At 30.5% G+C, this 16,405-nt stretch overlaps 1 protein-coding gene across 8 annotated transcripts in view; it reads right to left on the bottom strand.

Moving 5' to 3' along the window:
* Positions 1-16,405, bottom strand: part of Cnksr2 (connector enhancer of kinase suppressor of Ras 2) — a 241,034-nt gene that overhangs the window by 112,254 nt on the left and 112,375 nt on the right. For 5 of the 8 annotated variants that reach the window (XM_048796450.1, XM_048796451.1, XM_048796456.1 and 2 more), the window contains exon 10: positions 8,988-9,134. The exons of the other annotated variants lie outside the window; for them this stretch is intronic. In XM_048796450.1, the coding sequence (XP_048652407.1) occupies positions 8,988-9,134 (147 nt within the window). The remainder of the gene's footprint in view (positions 1-8,987; positions 9,135-16,405) is intronic. 8 annotated transcript variants of the gene reach the window in all.

Raw genomic sequence — 16,405 nt, 5'->3', positions numbered from 1 at the left:
AAGATGTTGCCATTTTAGCCAGTATGAAAACACTTTAGTGTATCTAGATAGACCCACAGTTCTATTATTTAACATGCATTTTTGGACATTCATATAATGGCATAGTACAACTATTTTATATTGTAACAATACTTTTGTACAGATAAACAAAATTTGTTCAAAAAGCCAAGGATAAATACAGTGGAAAGTACAATGCAGGTCACTGGGATAGACTACATAGTTTAAGACTCATTTCATGATTTTTGATGTTCCTTGTTACACAGCTCATCTTAAATGCTTGCAATCAAGCATCCTGCCAAAATGATGGTTAAGTTTTAATCTATGTGAAATAGAAATTAAAGAAAAAGAGAGAGAAGGGAAAAAGGAATGATAATGTATTTTGGGGCTTTACAAATCTATCTCATATGATGTTAAAGTTAGAAGCTTTACATACTAATTGAAGAATTTTAAGATATTATGAAGGTGTACAGTAAAGACTACTATGGTAAACAATACTGATTTCTGAAAACAGTGTCCAGTTCAGCTATGCCTGTCCTTTAGAAGCAAAACTCTTGGCAACAGGAAATCTTAAGATTATATAAGTAATCAGAGGAGCCACTTATACTGATGAACACCATGAAGCCTAAAGGAACAACTGCATTATTTTGAGGTTGCGTTGCACGCCTCTGCAATAGATCTTTGAATAACATGTTTAGAGATAACATGTTTATGTTCAGTGTTACATCTATGTAATCTAGTCACTATTATGTGACTGTTTATAGATGTTTTCCTCTCTGTAAGTATAACTTGGCTCTAAATACAGATGACACTAAATAATAAGTCTGATGAAAATTTTATCATAATAGAAATGCAGTAAAGAAAAATTTTATTACACAGTATATTGTTTTCCAATAATTTAAAACTGATGCACTGACAGAAAAGCTAATACTCAATATGCTTTTTAAATGCTCCAATAGATCTCTCACTTTAAAATATCTTAATGCTACAAGTAAACTTCATACCAAGTTTTAAAATATAAGCTTTTAAAAATAATCTACCACACTTATTTGTCTTTCTACAATTTTAGTGTCACTTTTTCTAGTTTGAGGATTTCTCTCCTTTTCTTCCACCATCGACAGAACTGTGTGTTACTTTTCTTGGATAGTACCTATCATCTTCTCCCCAAACAAGAAATAAGGGAAAAAACAGTAGTAGTAAATGGTTACAAGTATATTCAACATATTCCTTAAGTATCAGATAAAAACTAAATATTTTGCCTGGACTATTACCAGGATGGTCAACCTATGGTACTTGTACCTTTTCCTTTCTAGGAAAATTCAATATTAACCATGTCAACTTGCTTCAAATTGCTATTTTTCAAGGTTTCTATTTTCAGCAAGGAGTTGCTACTAGCATCATCAGTTAATATGATCAGCTAAATTGGCAAATACAGAGAGAAAAAAGACTTTAAAGTATTTGAATAGATAAAAGATTTGATTATGTCAAGCTGGTTCAATTAAAAAAAAAACTTGTTTTTACAGAGATAAAAAAGAATTAGTCAATCCTGTTGTTTAACTAAACTGGTTTCATATTTTATTGACTGGTAAATCATAGAAAATATTTCAACTAGTTTCTCAAGTAGTTATATAATCTAGCTTATGTATATGCTTAATTACCAAGTGAAGTTCATAGTAAATTATTCAATATATTCAGTATATTTCTGTTTACTTATCATGCTATTATTGTCAAGATAATAAAGATGAGAAAGTAGTCATTCTTTTTGAGAATAACATTTTTTATGCCAGGAATTGAACCCAGGGGTGCTTAACTACTGATGTACATCATCAGCCCTTATTTTATTTTTTATTTTGAAACTGAGTTTCACTAAGTTGCTTAGGGCCTCGCTAAGTTGCTGAGGCTGGCTTTGAATTTGCAATCCTCCTGCTTCAGCCTCTCGAGCCTCTGGGATTATAGGTGTGCACTGCCACGTCTAGTTAAGAGTTTCATTTAAAAAAAAACAACTCAGACATTAGGCAAGGGGGAAAATACAGTATGTTAAATTAGAAGCTTCATGAGAAAATAAAAATAGATTATTAACCCCAAAGAACTCTGGGAAGATTTAAGATTATAATCTCTTAAAAATTTTAATGGTAGAAAAGATAGTGCAAACTTAAATGAACTTTAGAAAGATAGGTAAAATTGAATCACAGAATGAATGATGCAATTAGCTGAAATTATCAGCGAGAAATTCTTATTTAACAAGCAGCATTAAAAATACACCTACCACCAATAATCATTCATGTGAAAATACACAGATTATAACAAACGTAGTTTCCCTCAACTCAAAAATGGAGTTCTCTTAGCAATTTAATAAGCATATTCCTTAGATTATAAAACTAAATAAGAGTATAATAATGTAAAAAGAGAGTGTCTCTTATCCTAGCAACATTTACTTTTGATAATTTGTCCATAACAAAAACAGTTACCATTGTACTATAAAGGGTTTCCAAATTAAGAAAAAATGCAGTAATAAAGGGTAATATTCTTTTCTTTTACCATTTTGACATTCTGACCCTATATTGGTAAAATCTGTATGGGAAGAGAATTATGAACTATCAACATTTATGTATAAAACACAAGAGTATTACTTTAGGACTGCACCTTATTATTCAAGTAAGCATAAAGCTTCAGTATAGCCTGATCCACTATGGCAATCAAGTATGATGTAGATCCATTATGAATCCCATCCAAAGTGGTTTACTTCCTTGGAGGACCTGGTCATATCATTTATTTGTCATTTCTAAATGATCCTTGTGACATAAAGCTCTCCTTATACATATTCAATGAGGCGCCAAGAGCAAAGACACATTTGCATGTATGTTGTTAAAAACAAATCTGATAGATTTTGAGGGGACACGGACATTTATCTCTATAAATGTTCAAATTCTAAGTAATCTAATGCATCATCTTTAAACATATATTTATAATCCTAGATCAATTAATTATAACTTACTGCTGTCAACAGGACTCAGAGATCTTTTAAGTAAAACTTACATACACATTTTCATAGTATCAATTTTAAACTATATAAACACTTTAAATTTGTATCTTAAAATATGGTATGGCCCAAATCTGCCTCTAGATCATAAGCAATAACTTTACCAATAATATCCTACTCATCCAGCTTAAACATCATTGGAAGATTGTGATTGTTGCAAAAATTGAACTTCAAGCTTTTGTAAGGAATCAATGAAATCTCACTTTAAACACTCTGATGGCTCACGTCTTATCTTTGTGCCTCCCAATTCTAAAATATCTAAGATAACTGAGCACTTCTGGGAAGGATTCTGTACCTCTGAAACCCATATGGTCTTAAAGACTATGGAAAAAGAACTTCTATATATAAGGAAATTTACATTTTAACATCTCTTGGCAAGCATATGTTAATTTAGTTGTCTTTCTGTATAGAAAGTGACCCAGCTTTGATAAGAACCATAATAGTCTCGAAAGAAACCAATAATATAAATAATGACCTCAACTTTAAAGATTAAAACACTGTGTTATGTAGTTAGCTTTAAAAGTCACTGATGCCAAGATCACATAGTTTGATTTTGCCTTCTGGGGGTGAGGATACCCACTGAAATACAAATGATTACATCAAATATAAACCTGGCCATTTATTTTATTCACTCTTGGGAACAAACACAAACAAGTGGATCACAACACCCCAATATTCTAAAACAGGACTTTTATACAAGACCTTACTCAGTTTAGACACATTATAATTCCCCAATACTAGTATCAGAACACTACTTTATATTAACAACTCTTTCTTTAATCATCTAAACAAATGTCCACAGAAAATGTATTCTGGATTTTTGGAAGGCAAGAATCTGTGTACAAATTGTAAGTTTCTTTATCATGTAATGAATGTTAGATCTAATTTGGAAAATTACTCAATACAGTTTTTCCTGGCCAAACTTTTCTTAAGTAGTAAATTATTTGGAACTTAAGCAAGGGAAATGCATGTATTCAACATCGTCCCATTCTCAGTTATTTCATAGCTTCTTTTAGAATTCAGAATGCTTATAAATACAAAAGATTTGAGTCTTCTTTTGTAAATATGTAACTTTATTTTCTATTATACTACAAAGAAAACAGATATTTTTTCTGACCATAGATTCAATCAGGAAATCATATTTGCCTATGTTAAAATACAGATATATGAGCATAAATATATGTATGGAATAACACAATATATAACTAATATAGACTTCAGAGTCACCGTAAAAAATGTCTTTTTTTTTCACCAAATCAACTTTTGCACACTGTATTGAGTCTAACACTCATATATTAATTATGTGATGTCCAATTTTATGAATATAATTAAACTGCAACATCTTTCAAATTACAGTAAACATCATTTTTAGGATATTAATTTAAAAAGTATGGCTAATATTTTCATTATTAGTTGATTATTTGTTGTCATTGCTAACTGTAAAAGCATTTGGCTCAAAAACACAAATGTGACTTAAAATTCTTTAATTGATTTACTTAAACATTGGTGAGTTAAAAGCTGATATGACAATTGCTTGTAGCTATTTGCTAATTCGAACATGTAAAACGTAACAACTGTTATTGTCTTCCAGTTAGCACAATTACATTTTTTAAAACGCATTTTTCTCTAGTGTCATATCTAATATTAGTTTTTGTCCTCTTCAAAACATGCTGTTAAAATAAAATTCTCAGAAACATATAAACTTTCTGTCACTAATTTTTATTTCAGTCACACCAACCCATAACTTAGATATTGAAGTAAATTTTATTGCTACTTTTGTGTTTTGACTTTATGGAATAAATTTAACCATTCATATCTGTATATAGTTGAAATGTAATGTCATCAGCATTCTCCAGTTGTTACACCAGTTGACAGACAAAGTTAGGATTATTAAGAAATGTTAGGATTATTTTCTATTTCTGTTTTTGCTCAAAGGTGTTTAAATATCCTGTAAAAATGTCATTGAGGTAATACTAAACAATACAATTTAAATAGAAAAGCACAAAATCACACAAGTAACTAAGGTATCAACATAAGAAATTTATGGATTGGAATACAGTTTAAGAATATAATTCTAATTATACAGCTAATGTAACAATATCTAAATCAGTTTGTTGAATTCCAGCATTGTTTTAATGATTATTTATGAGATGCATTCTCCTCCCAGAAAACTGGATTATTAAATTTACAAAAATCACTGATTCCCAGTGATAATTTCAAGGAGCTTTCAGTGTCTAGCTAATAGTTCAACATATTTCTTTTAAAAAGAAATGATACTTCCCATGCCTGCTATGGCCTACACTTACTAATTTAAAATATCCAATATACCTTGAGGTTTATCCACAGTTCCCTGGAAATATTTTTCATCAAATTAGAACTTGACCATAAACAATCACCATGCTTACCTAAATCCAGGAAATTAATAAAGGGTTCAATTAAGTTTGAGAAATAGTTCCCAGAAAGCAAGGAATCCCTTGCTTCTTACAATAAAGATTCTATCTCAAGTAAAACGTCTCTGCCATTTATGAAAGTATGCAAATAACAGAATTAAAACTTTCAAATATAATTAAATCTGCTTGTAGTATTTAATTAAAGAATTTTTAAGTCCTTCAGTTCTATCACATATGTTTGAGAAATCAGAAATTTTTCAGAAGAGCTGCCAAATTTTATGAAATGTACTGATGAAATTGCTCTGTGAGTATGAAGTTGAATTGTATGCTTTTGTTTATTTCACTATAATTTCATCAATAAGTATCAAAAGAAAATCCAAATTAAAATTCATCATTGTAGTTAATGAATATTAGAAGTCACTATCTTTTTAAACATTTAAAAAATAGAACTACTTTTATTAAAGTTACATTAGAGTATCTAAGACTATATTTTATTTATATAGATAACAATTTTCCTTATTAATTTAAAAACCATTATGTTAGAATATTTTTTTTAAAAAAAAGATGCATGTACTAGTGTCTACTTGAACTTTGCTATATTTTATCTGAAAATGCTAATATCTATTAAGACTGGTATAGTCTAAGAAAAAGACATACCAGATAAATAAACATCACAGATTTTAGTAGCCTCCAATTTAAGCAATTCTTAGTAGAATACCAGTACCTCTATGAAAAAGGAAATAATCTAATGTACAGTTATTCAAGGTTGAGTGCTGAAGAGTTATATTTAGATGAGTTAATGGGTATTTTTTCTCCAACTTATTTATACACATAACAGAAGCAAGAACAATAAGAATGGCACTCGTACCTACACAGAGGATTAGTACTATGTTTAGCACTTAAGCTTCACATCTGAGGTTGTTCCTTAGGCACTAGGAAGAAAACATGACCTCAGGTATAGCATGAAAAATTTCACAGCTGCCTGCAAAACCATCTTATCCCACTATTTCTGTGACTTTTCACCCTTTGGAGGCAGTCTAACTTCAATCTTGAGATCCTGGTACCCTAAAATTTTGTTCATTTTTGGTTGTATCAGAATTTATATTCTATGGAATTTCTGACCAGATAATTTCCATTATGCTTCCAAGTGTCTGCATTTTAGCATATATCAAAGTCTTAAGATAAAGAATACTATAATGGTACAATTTCAGGTCCTCAAAACAGGATGCAGGGACATTTGGCAGAGGTGTAAGGATTGTATATTAAAGAACTTATCCATTACCCTTACTCCTAAGACCTTGTTTTAACACCAACTGCAAGTATTGAATTAATAATAATATTCTTCCTTCTAATCTGTAAAAAAAGTAAAGCACTGAAGCAATTTTCAAAGATGTTAAAAGTAGTTTTTTCTCCATAATAGCATGGCTTACATACAGATGATTGACCATTGCCAATACATTTTAGGTGAACCAAATTCAGTTGAAATAATGAATTTACAAATATGTTGATAAATATATAAACACATATAAATTTTGGTTTCCCTTTTTCAGATTTTTGCATTCTGAAAAAAATTACAAATATACTCAGCATAACTGAATAAGCAATGAGGAATAAACACATTTAATAATATAAGAAGGCAAATTTCTTGGTATTTAGAAATGGACTTAGAAACAATACTTTAAAAATCTATTATAATTATAGGTAAGAAATGATGTGAGATAATTTTTAAAACTATAGTCTTTGTACTCTAGCTTTGAATACGTATACTAAGTGTATGTGTAACAAAATATTGGTCTTTCAATTATTTCGGCATTTTACATAAAAGTTATTCTTAATTGGGTACAGCTATTATCTTAACTCTCCAGTTTGCATTTGTGGAAAAGAATCCAACAGGGGAACAAATTATCAATTTATTAGCTAGATACATTTCCTCAAACAGAACACACTGATCAACAAGAAACCAGGGTCTTTTTGGTGTTCAAGTCCCTTTATGAGGGACTAGAAAAGACTTGTTAAGTTTAAGTAGACATATACAGAGAACAATGCCTAATGGCTGAAAGTATGGGCCTCTTCTTCAGGGTGCCCACCTCTTCAGACTTTGAAGAAGGATCTTGGGGAAGACATTTCAATAGAAAACTCCAGAGTGGAACAACAAAGCAATTTGAAATGCAGTAAGAAAAAAAAATGATGTGATGGGAAAGTCTGATCTGTTCATCTATGACTTAATGAGGCAAGCACTGGCCTCTGAACTTTAATGATCATCAAATATATTTAACAACAAATACTGTAGGTCAAATGCATTTGGACATATCAATACAGTTTAAATTTATTAATTTGAAAAATAGATTCCCATTAAAAATTTAAAGATCTTAATGTTGTAACATTTTATGTGTTTTTATATGATTTAAGTATAATGATAACTTTGATGTTAATAATAATTAAAGTTTTAGACAATGAAAAATCATCATAATCCAAAAGGCCAGTCATGTGTAATAGAGAACTAGGGAAAAAATTATGAATGGTAAAAAGTACTAATATCAAGCTTAACAACAATTTGCATACCAGTGACAATAATGCATTTCCATATATTCCTTCTCTTTTTTAATCTGAGCAATGGGCAATTATTATTATTTTTTTAAAATTTGACTTCTAAAAAAAGGTAATTTAAAAATGCAGGTTTTGGGGGCTGGGGTTGTGGCTCTGCAGTAGAGCACTTGCCTAGCACATGCGGCACTGGGTTCAATCCTCAGCACCACATATAAATAAAATAAAGGTATTGTGTCCAACTACAACTAAAATAAACCAAAAATATTTAAAAATGCAGGTTTTGTAAGAGAAAAAAATCTATGATATGTTTAAATATTACATTCTAATTGAAATGGAAGGAAATGTATTACTTCATTGCCTTTTTCCAGCTAGAATACTTTTATAACTTTATAGATATCTCCTAATTAATTTGTCAATATCCAGCATAATATTTTAGAGTGATGTTTCATGCTGAATAAAAATGCAAAAATTTTAATGTGACAATTTCCCTATTTTGGCTATTCTACAAGACAGAAGAGTCAAAAACACTCAGGAGGAATGGACTAGGTAAATTTTAATTAAAATTTAAAACTTATCTTCCTACTGTCCACAAATTACTATCACTATCTTATAACCTGATTTAAAAGAATTCTTTAAAATATCATCTAGCTTCTTCCAGAAGCATATGCAGTTATAACCTATAAAATAGAAGATTATATCACAAAAATGAAATCTCTTACTTTCAATTCTACCCATATTTTGACATGATATATTTGTGGCTTTTTGGAATTATGCTTTAAGTGTTTATATATTAAGGCAGAGTTCTTTATCATTTGGGTTTTAGTTACTTTCTCAGATTTCATGACGATTAAGCCTATTAAGATATGCTGTGAAGAGATCATTTCACAAACAAATTTTCAAAAGCATACAAGATTAAATCCATATGCTGCTGAGATGAGGCACAATAAAGAAGCATTACTGAGATAATCTATGGCTAAAATGATGGTGTATGACTTATGATTAAGCTTCATTACCTGCAGAGCAAGGGGCTTCCATCTCATATTTTTCAGTAAAGCTGGTGCTGAGGTAAGCATGCTCTGAGGTCGCTTTTTCAAAGTTAAGATAACACCACTCGGGTCCTCTCGTAGTGCATTCACCAAATTTTTCAACTGCCACCCCACCTGGTAACCAGCAAAATCATTACAATAAAATTGAGGTACAGTATTCAAAGATTTAATGTTCTCCCCCTTTAATAAGATTAGTAAAAAAATCACATAATTGGTGTATCATCCTATCAATTTTCAGGAGATATATACTCAAAAAAGAAATTTTATCTTTGAATTTATTAACCATGTTACTGCATTAAAGTCCATATAATTATGAGACAAAATAATGGACATTTACGATGTTAAAGCAGAGAGTAAAACTGTATCCTAATCATTGGAATAATTTAGAATTTAAAGAAATTATGTCACCATTAATGCTGCTTAGCTGCTAGGTAGAAATCCAAGCACTATTCACAAGCACAATTTGAAAGTCCACATGCCAGAAAACAAGGATTTGGCAATGTCCTGAGCTTACAAACTACACCACATGCTTTCTCATCACCATCTTTTAGAGATATGTGGTTACAAGTATCTCTAAAATACACTGACATTATACTACCAATAGCTAGTACTGACACACCAAGGCAACATTCTGATGCAAGGATGATAGCATCAATAAATGAACCTTTTACCATGCTATAAAGATAGGATAATAAATGACAAGGTAATGCTACTCCAATGAGGCAGCTATTGGAAATGTGTTCCAAATAACCCTATAAACGTAAAATATGGTGTGTCAAATTTAATGAAGCCTTTCTATTTGAATATCACCTTAAAACACGTTACATAATTAAGCCAAATACTTAATAAATGTTTTGAAATCTGGCTCCATAGTTATTCATGTTAAATTACTTCACTCATCATCCTTTTAAAATTCTGAACATAGAATACTTTTTGTTAGTATGCTTTTAAAACAGTCTAGTAATACAGTATCAGGTAACTGAAATCCTAGAACTATGCTTTAAATAAATACATTAAAATATTTATTATTCTAATATTTGCTTTTAAAAAAATATACTTCATATTTAAAACAGAGAAAAACCTTTTGTCCCAACTCTAATGTGTTATAATATTCCAGGATGTGTTGTTATACAATTACACTGGGTCAAATTTATCCTGGATTGCAAACAATTTAGCAAATAGTATAAACAGTGATCTAGTTTTTGAAGGCACCCAAGTGAAAGAGAATGCAAGTCTTTTGTCTGCTATTCACCATGTTTGCCTGGAAAACTTTAACTCAAGCTAGAGAGATGAGCATTTCACCAAAAGAAGCAAAGGCCCGTATGCACTATAAAGAAGTAACCTGGAATGAAGCCTGTGTGGTTTAACAACAGATGTAAGTATATTTAATAAGCATTTATGTAAATTATAACCTCAACTACAGCAGAATTGAGTGATGATGAATAGACGTAGTCAGGGAAAAAAGAAGCAAGATGCTATAATTCTTAAAACTTCAGGGGTCTCAGATATGAGTCAAAATGATCATTATGATACATGGCTAAGATGAGTAAGAGGCTGCCAGTTAAAAACATGTTAATGCAGATCTAGCACAGTTACAGAACTGGTTGAATGCCTCTTGTTATATGTAAATGGGGACTGTTATATGTCCAAAGGTATATTACATTGATTCTCATCCCTCTAATAGCTAAGTAGTGTTCTTAAAGCCATTTTTACAAGCTAAGTATCAAAGAAAAATTAGTTTAAATACAAATGATCATTTTGTTTGCCAAAAAGAGAGAAATTTTGAGTTATGTTTAGAGGGAGAAAACATGTTTATAGAGTTTAGGAAAGAACTATTAATGATAATAAGCTGAATAGTGTACTCAAATAATTGCTGACTATACTAAAACCCCATATGTGATAGCCATATCTTTCTTCCAGCATATCTATTCTCAACAATGAATTATACATTGTTTCTACTAAGCAATTTCTTTCCATTTTACACTATAATGTGATCATTGTTGACTAATTGAAGATTTTAAAGGCTACATGGTGTTTTGTTGTGAAATGTTCAGTACAATTTGATTCCTCCTATTCTTTCACACTTTCTATTTAATTTTTGCAGCAATAATTTAAAAATTAGAATTGTTTTTCCATGAAAAAGTGGAATGTTAATTTTTGGTGGGTTTTAATTTTAATTTTGGTGAGAATGTTAATTTTGGTGGGTTTTAATTTTACAGCTGAATATTATTTTATTGGATATATAATGTTACTACTTTTATGTCAGCCTTTGTATTATCATTGATATAACATTAAGAATGTTTTAAACAAAAGCAAGCAAACATATACCAAGGATCATATATAGTAAATAACTTTGGCTCCCAAATTCTACTTCCAGTACCACAAGAAGATGACTGTACAAAAATCACAAAGAGAAATGTATAATATATGTGTCACAGTATGATTTAAACCAACCAAAAGTTGAATATTATATAAATGTCTACTAGTAAGGGATATTAAAATTGTGTAAAACAAAGTACGTTCCAAAATAGCAGGTGTCATTTAATTCCACTTTGGTTAAAAAAAATATATATATATAGCTATGGAAGTCCAAAAGATATACACACCATTAATGGTGGTTACATTAAAAGGAAGTGAGAACTGCAATATGTACTTTCATCTTTGTATTTCTATTTCCTGAAATTTGGCAATGAAATGAGTTACTTTTATAGATAGTAAAAAGAACAAAATACATGAATTTATTTATGAATAATGGTAGTTTCAATTAGAAGAACATGAAATTTATAAATTAACTAATTGAGATTGCTTGTGATAGATGGAAAATTTCCACAAAAACCAAAGCACAATATTTAAAATAAAATACTAAAAGGTAGTGATGGGGAAATAAAATCTGCTTTGCTCATGATATTTTTAGATGATTAACAAAATCAAATACAAATTTATTAATCAGATATAGTCAATAATTCAAGAATCACATTACATCCTGATTTTTGAGTCAATGAATGATTTCAGTAGATATTCCACTTAAGCATTGTCAGTTTCACACAGAAATTACTGAGTAGGATGAAGCCTGCTGAGTAATTTACAACTTATATATAACATTTTTCTCAACAACACAAGTATATTTTAACTCTATCAGTCCTTCAATATACATATGCCAATATATATGAAATATATAATTAACTCAAGTTAATAATTTTAAGGTTAGTTTTCCATTTTCTCATTTAAGTTTCTGGCTATAGTTTTAAAATATTAAGTATAATAGGCTTGAATGAGAACACATATAAAGATATAATAATGATATGGAAAATTAATGTAAAGATATACTAATAATATGGAAAATGAAGGTATTCTTTCCACTGACTATAATAAAAAATTTATGTACTAGGAGATAAATGGAGCTTTGAAGGAATGAAGAAAGGGGTCCTAGTGGCTACTAATATAATATTATAAGTCACTGAAATAAGAAGAAATCAAATAAGGCACACAATTTAAAGAGATAATAGGTATGGATAAAAATGTAAAACAAATATAGTAAGTTCCAAAAAGGGAACTGGCTGACTGGTGAAATAGTGAGCTTGATATCAAAAGAGATATTGAAATATTCTTGCTCAGGCAAATAATTAGGTGACTTCCAATGTCACAATACATTACAGTCCCCAAAACAGAATGGGTAGGAACAAGCAAATAGATAACAGATTAGTTTGAGTAAAGGAATGTGGTCCTGATATGTCTCTGCCTATGTGTCTTCCATCTTCTCTTCTTCTCAGCACCAGTAAATGTAGGGTTTTTTTCCTCTAGGTTAAATATTAGACAGTTTCTAATATTTTATGTTCTTTTTATAATAATCTTTTCTCTTTCCTGATTTTCCATTAACAACTTCCTGCATATGACTCCAACATCTAACTACCTCTGTTTCCTAACAAGAGCTTGAGTCATCCATTTCAATTGTTCAGTTCATTGATGCTAATAGTTGCTAAATACACTGAATAATCAAGGACCAACAATTCACTCTACTAGATTCTTCATATCTATATTAAATTATTTTAATGTGTATTTTCATTTTTACAACAGCCAATGAGGTAAGCTATTAAGCTGATTTTGCACATGAAGATACTGAAGCAAAAAAAATATTTTTTTTTCCTATCCAAGACTACAAAGATAATAAGTGGCAAAGCTAGAAATTATATTTAGGTATGGTAGATTCTACAACACGGTAAGTATTTTCAACTGAACAGCTACTGGTAACCCAAATAAAAGCAGTATTTTAAAAACTCAAGCCTATTATTTCCTTGCTTTCATTCATCAAAATAATAAGTGCACCATCAGGTTTGGAATTTGGCATCACCTATGACTGTTTTCTTTTTTTAAATCAATGCACATGTCCTAAACATAGATGCTCGCAATTAATACCTCTTCTTACTGCCTTAGTCCTGGCTTGGGTATGTACTTGGCTAGACTTAAAACAGTCCTCTCCTACCTGTCTGCTTCTAGTCTTTTGCAGGTCCAAAACATTGCAATGTGTAAAAGAATTCTTCCTTTCAAAATGTTTGCTTACTTAGCTCTCCAAAAGCCCAACTAAAGTATCAATCCTTGGGGCTGGAGTTGTGACTCAGTTGTAGAGCGCTTGCCTAGCATGTGCGAAGCACTGGGTTTGATTCTCAGCACTACATAAAAATAAATGCATTTTGTCCAACTACACTAAAAATATTTTAAAAAAAGAACCTTCCTCATATAGGTCCTTTTAACATTGGTACAGTTTTATCTGTGATTATTTCACTTTAATGTGAATTTCAAAGATTATAATGTGTCATCATGAAGGCTAGTTTAAAGGCATGTTGCTGAATTTTACTCCCCAGAGTTTTTCATCAAGTGGGAGTGTGGAGTAAGGCACACAATTTTTTAAAAAAACACAGAGTCCTAAGTGATGCTCATGCTATTGGTATGGGAATCACATTTTGAGAACCACTTTAAAAGATGATGTGATCATTAGATGCAGTAACTGCCCATGTCTAGAATATTTTAGTTGTTTAATATGTTTTTTTAGAACTAGATCTAAAAATTCAAATTGCTACATATTTATTGTGTTGTTTATAGTATGGATACAATGTTGAATGCCATACAATCTGTGCTTCATTAACCCATTAACTCCCAAGTTTTCAATTTTGCAAATATTCAACAAAATTAACATAGGTACATTAAAATAGGTTGAACTCATGATATAGAGCTTACATATTATATTATAATTTTCATGGAATAATATTTTCTCATTCTCATATAATTACATTATCTACTGTATTTAAATTTTCATAGAGGTTCCACATCTGGGATATTGGGACAAAATGGGTTAAAGAGCATAATAACTAGGCAGGGGAGAGTTAGAAGATGAATAAACATTTAGAATACGGTGAAAGATTCCTTAACAGAGTAAATACAGGGTGCAGTAGAGGCCCCCACAAAAAGCACTTAATTTATCCCATTCTTGAGGTCAGACAAGGTTTCAAATTAGTCTAGCTTAACTCTTTAAAATTTAGATGACTGAAAGGGATATGGAAGTTGAAGGGGTGAAGAAAGCTGTGAGATAAAGAAAGTATCATCAAGTTTGAACCAACTTTAAATAGTTGAATATGACTGGATAACAGAACTAGAGTAAGGAGGCAGAAGAAAGAAGCAGAGGTCAGGTGCTTATAAAAATCTTTTTAAATGTGAATAATTGAGTTAGATGAGTAGTGAATGTATGCTTTCCTTAAACACTGTTTTTTTTTTAAATTTTCAGCTATATCTTTGCAAAAGCACTCTTTCCTCTGCTTTTTTTTTCTCACTTATAAAATCTTACCTATAAAGTCTCATCTCACATACAACATCCCTTAAAAAGTCTCTTCTTACAACCGTTTTCCTTATGTGAGTATCATAATACACTGTATCTCTCTATTGGCATTTTTGTGCATTGTTGTTAATTGTTGCTATAGTTACAAATTTTTCCTTACCCTTCCCTCTTTACTTTCCCTCACAAAACTGGATTTGAGGGTTTGAGATAATGGTTTCATTTGTCTAGATGTACCCTGTACTCAATAAGTTGCCTTACAAATGGTAAACAATTAATCAATATTTGTTAATGCTTCGATTGGTGAGATAATGTGGTGCCAAGAGAACTAAATGTTTCAAAGACAATAAACATTGAAACTCCAAAGGAAGGCTTAGATTTATATGTAAAATCAAGTTGTTGTATTAAAATGTTCTCTACCTGCAATATAATTAAAATCCACCACATAAAAGATTAAATGAGCTCACAACCAAAAAAGTAATGTACTTTATACTAAAGCTACAAATAGACATTATTTATCACCCAAATTACCAATAAACTTTCAAACACTTGAAAAAATACGTCTCAAAAATACTCAAGATCTAAAGTCACTGTGATGTGATTATGACAATGAATAGAACATTTTTCTATTTGTCCTAGGACAATTATATAAACATTGTTTAAGGTTTTTTTTTTTTCCAGAAGATATCTGTAGTGGTTGCAAATAGTTAAAGTTTATCTTTCTTAATATTTTAATAGAACAATTCATTTACATGAAGTTCATGAGCTAGGAAAACCATATACATGTTATATAAAATGTGCCTTATTATTAGCTATAGATAATGTTTTCCACAAATGCCGAACTATTAATATTACCTTCCTTATTAGACAAGGTAGAAGAAGTGTCTTCAGGCAATGTCTAATCTTATAATTTACTAATTTATATATAATCCCCAACACATACATTAAAATTTATTTCATATACAACATAAATAGGGTTAAAAATTCCAGAGAAAGTCACTAGGATATCCCAAATTGTAAAAGTCAGAGGTCCTGCTTTCTTGTGAATGGGGCCTTTATTTTTATCAGGCTGAAGTGGACAGCACATGCTGCTGGGTGAATCACAACATAAGTGGGCAGGTCATGGACAACTGGTTCCCAGGATTAGGTGCACAAGGGGTTGGTGATGAAGAGATGAGGTTTCCTTTCCTTTGGGCACAGAGAGGGAAGAAGTTGTCAGTGACCCCTTTATGGCTCGCCCTGGCCTGTTTTCCAAATAATACATGGTGAATTATTCGACCAAGATATGAAAAGATAATCTCTACTCTAGGTTTCAAGTAGCCAAAGTTACAAATAAGTAAGTGTAAAGGTAAGAAGTTAAGCCTATCAATCTAGACCTTAACCTCTTTCATGGCTATATTTGGTTACAAGAGAGCATCTTTATACATATAGTTAGAAGGATATTTCTTAAAATATTTTCAAAGTTATTAACCTTCACAAGACAAAAAAAGATTCATTATCAATATTTACACATACTCTTATTCACCAGTTGTAATGAAGAAATGATACCTGTTCACATAGG

Source organism: Marmota marmota, unplaced genomic scaffold (assembly GCF_001458135.2).
Source record: "Marmota marmota marmota unplaced genomic scaffold, marMar, whole genome shotgun sequence".
NCBI classification, from domain to species: Eukaryota; Metazoa; Chordata; class Mammalia; order Rodentia; family Sciuridae; genus Marmota; species Marmota marmota.
The sequence above is the reverse complement of the archived record's forward strand: the minus strand, read 5'-3'. Positions and strand labels throughout refer to the sequence as shown.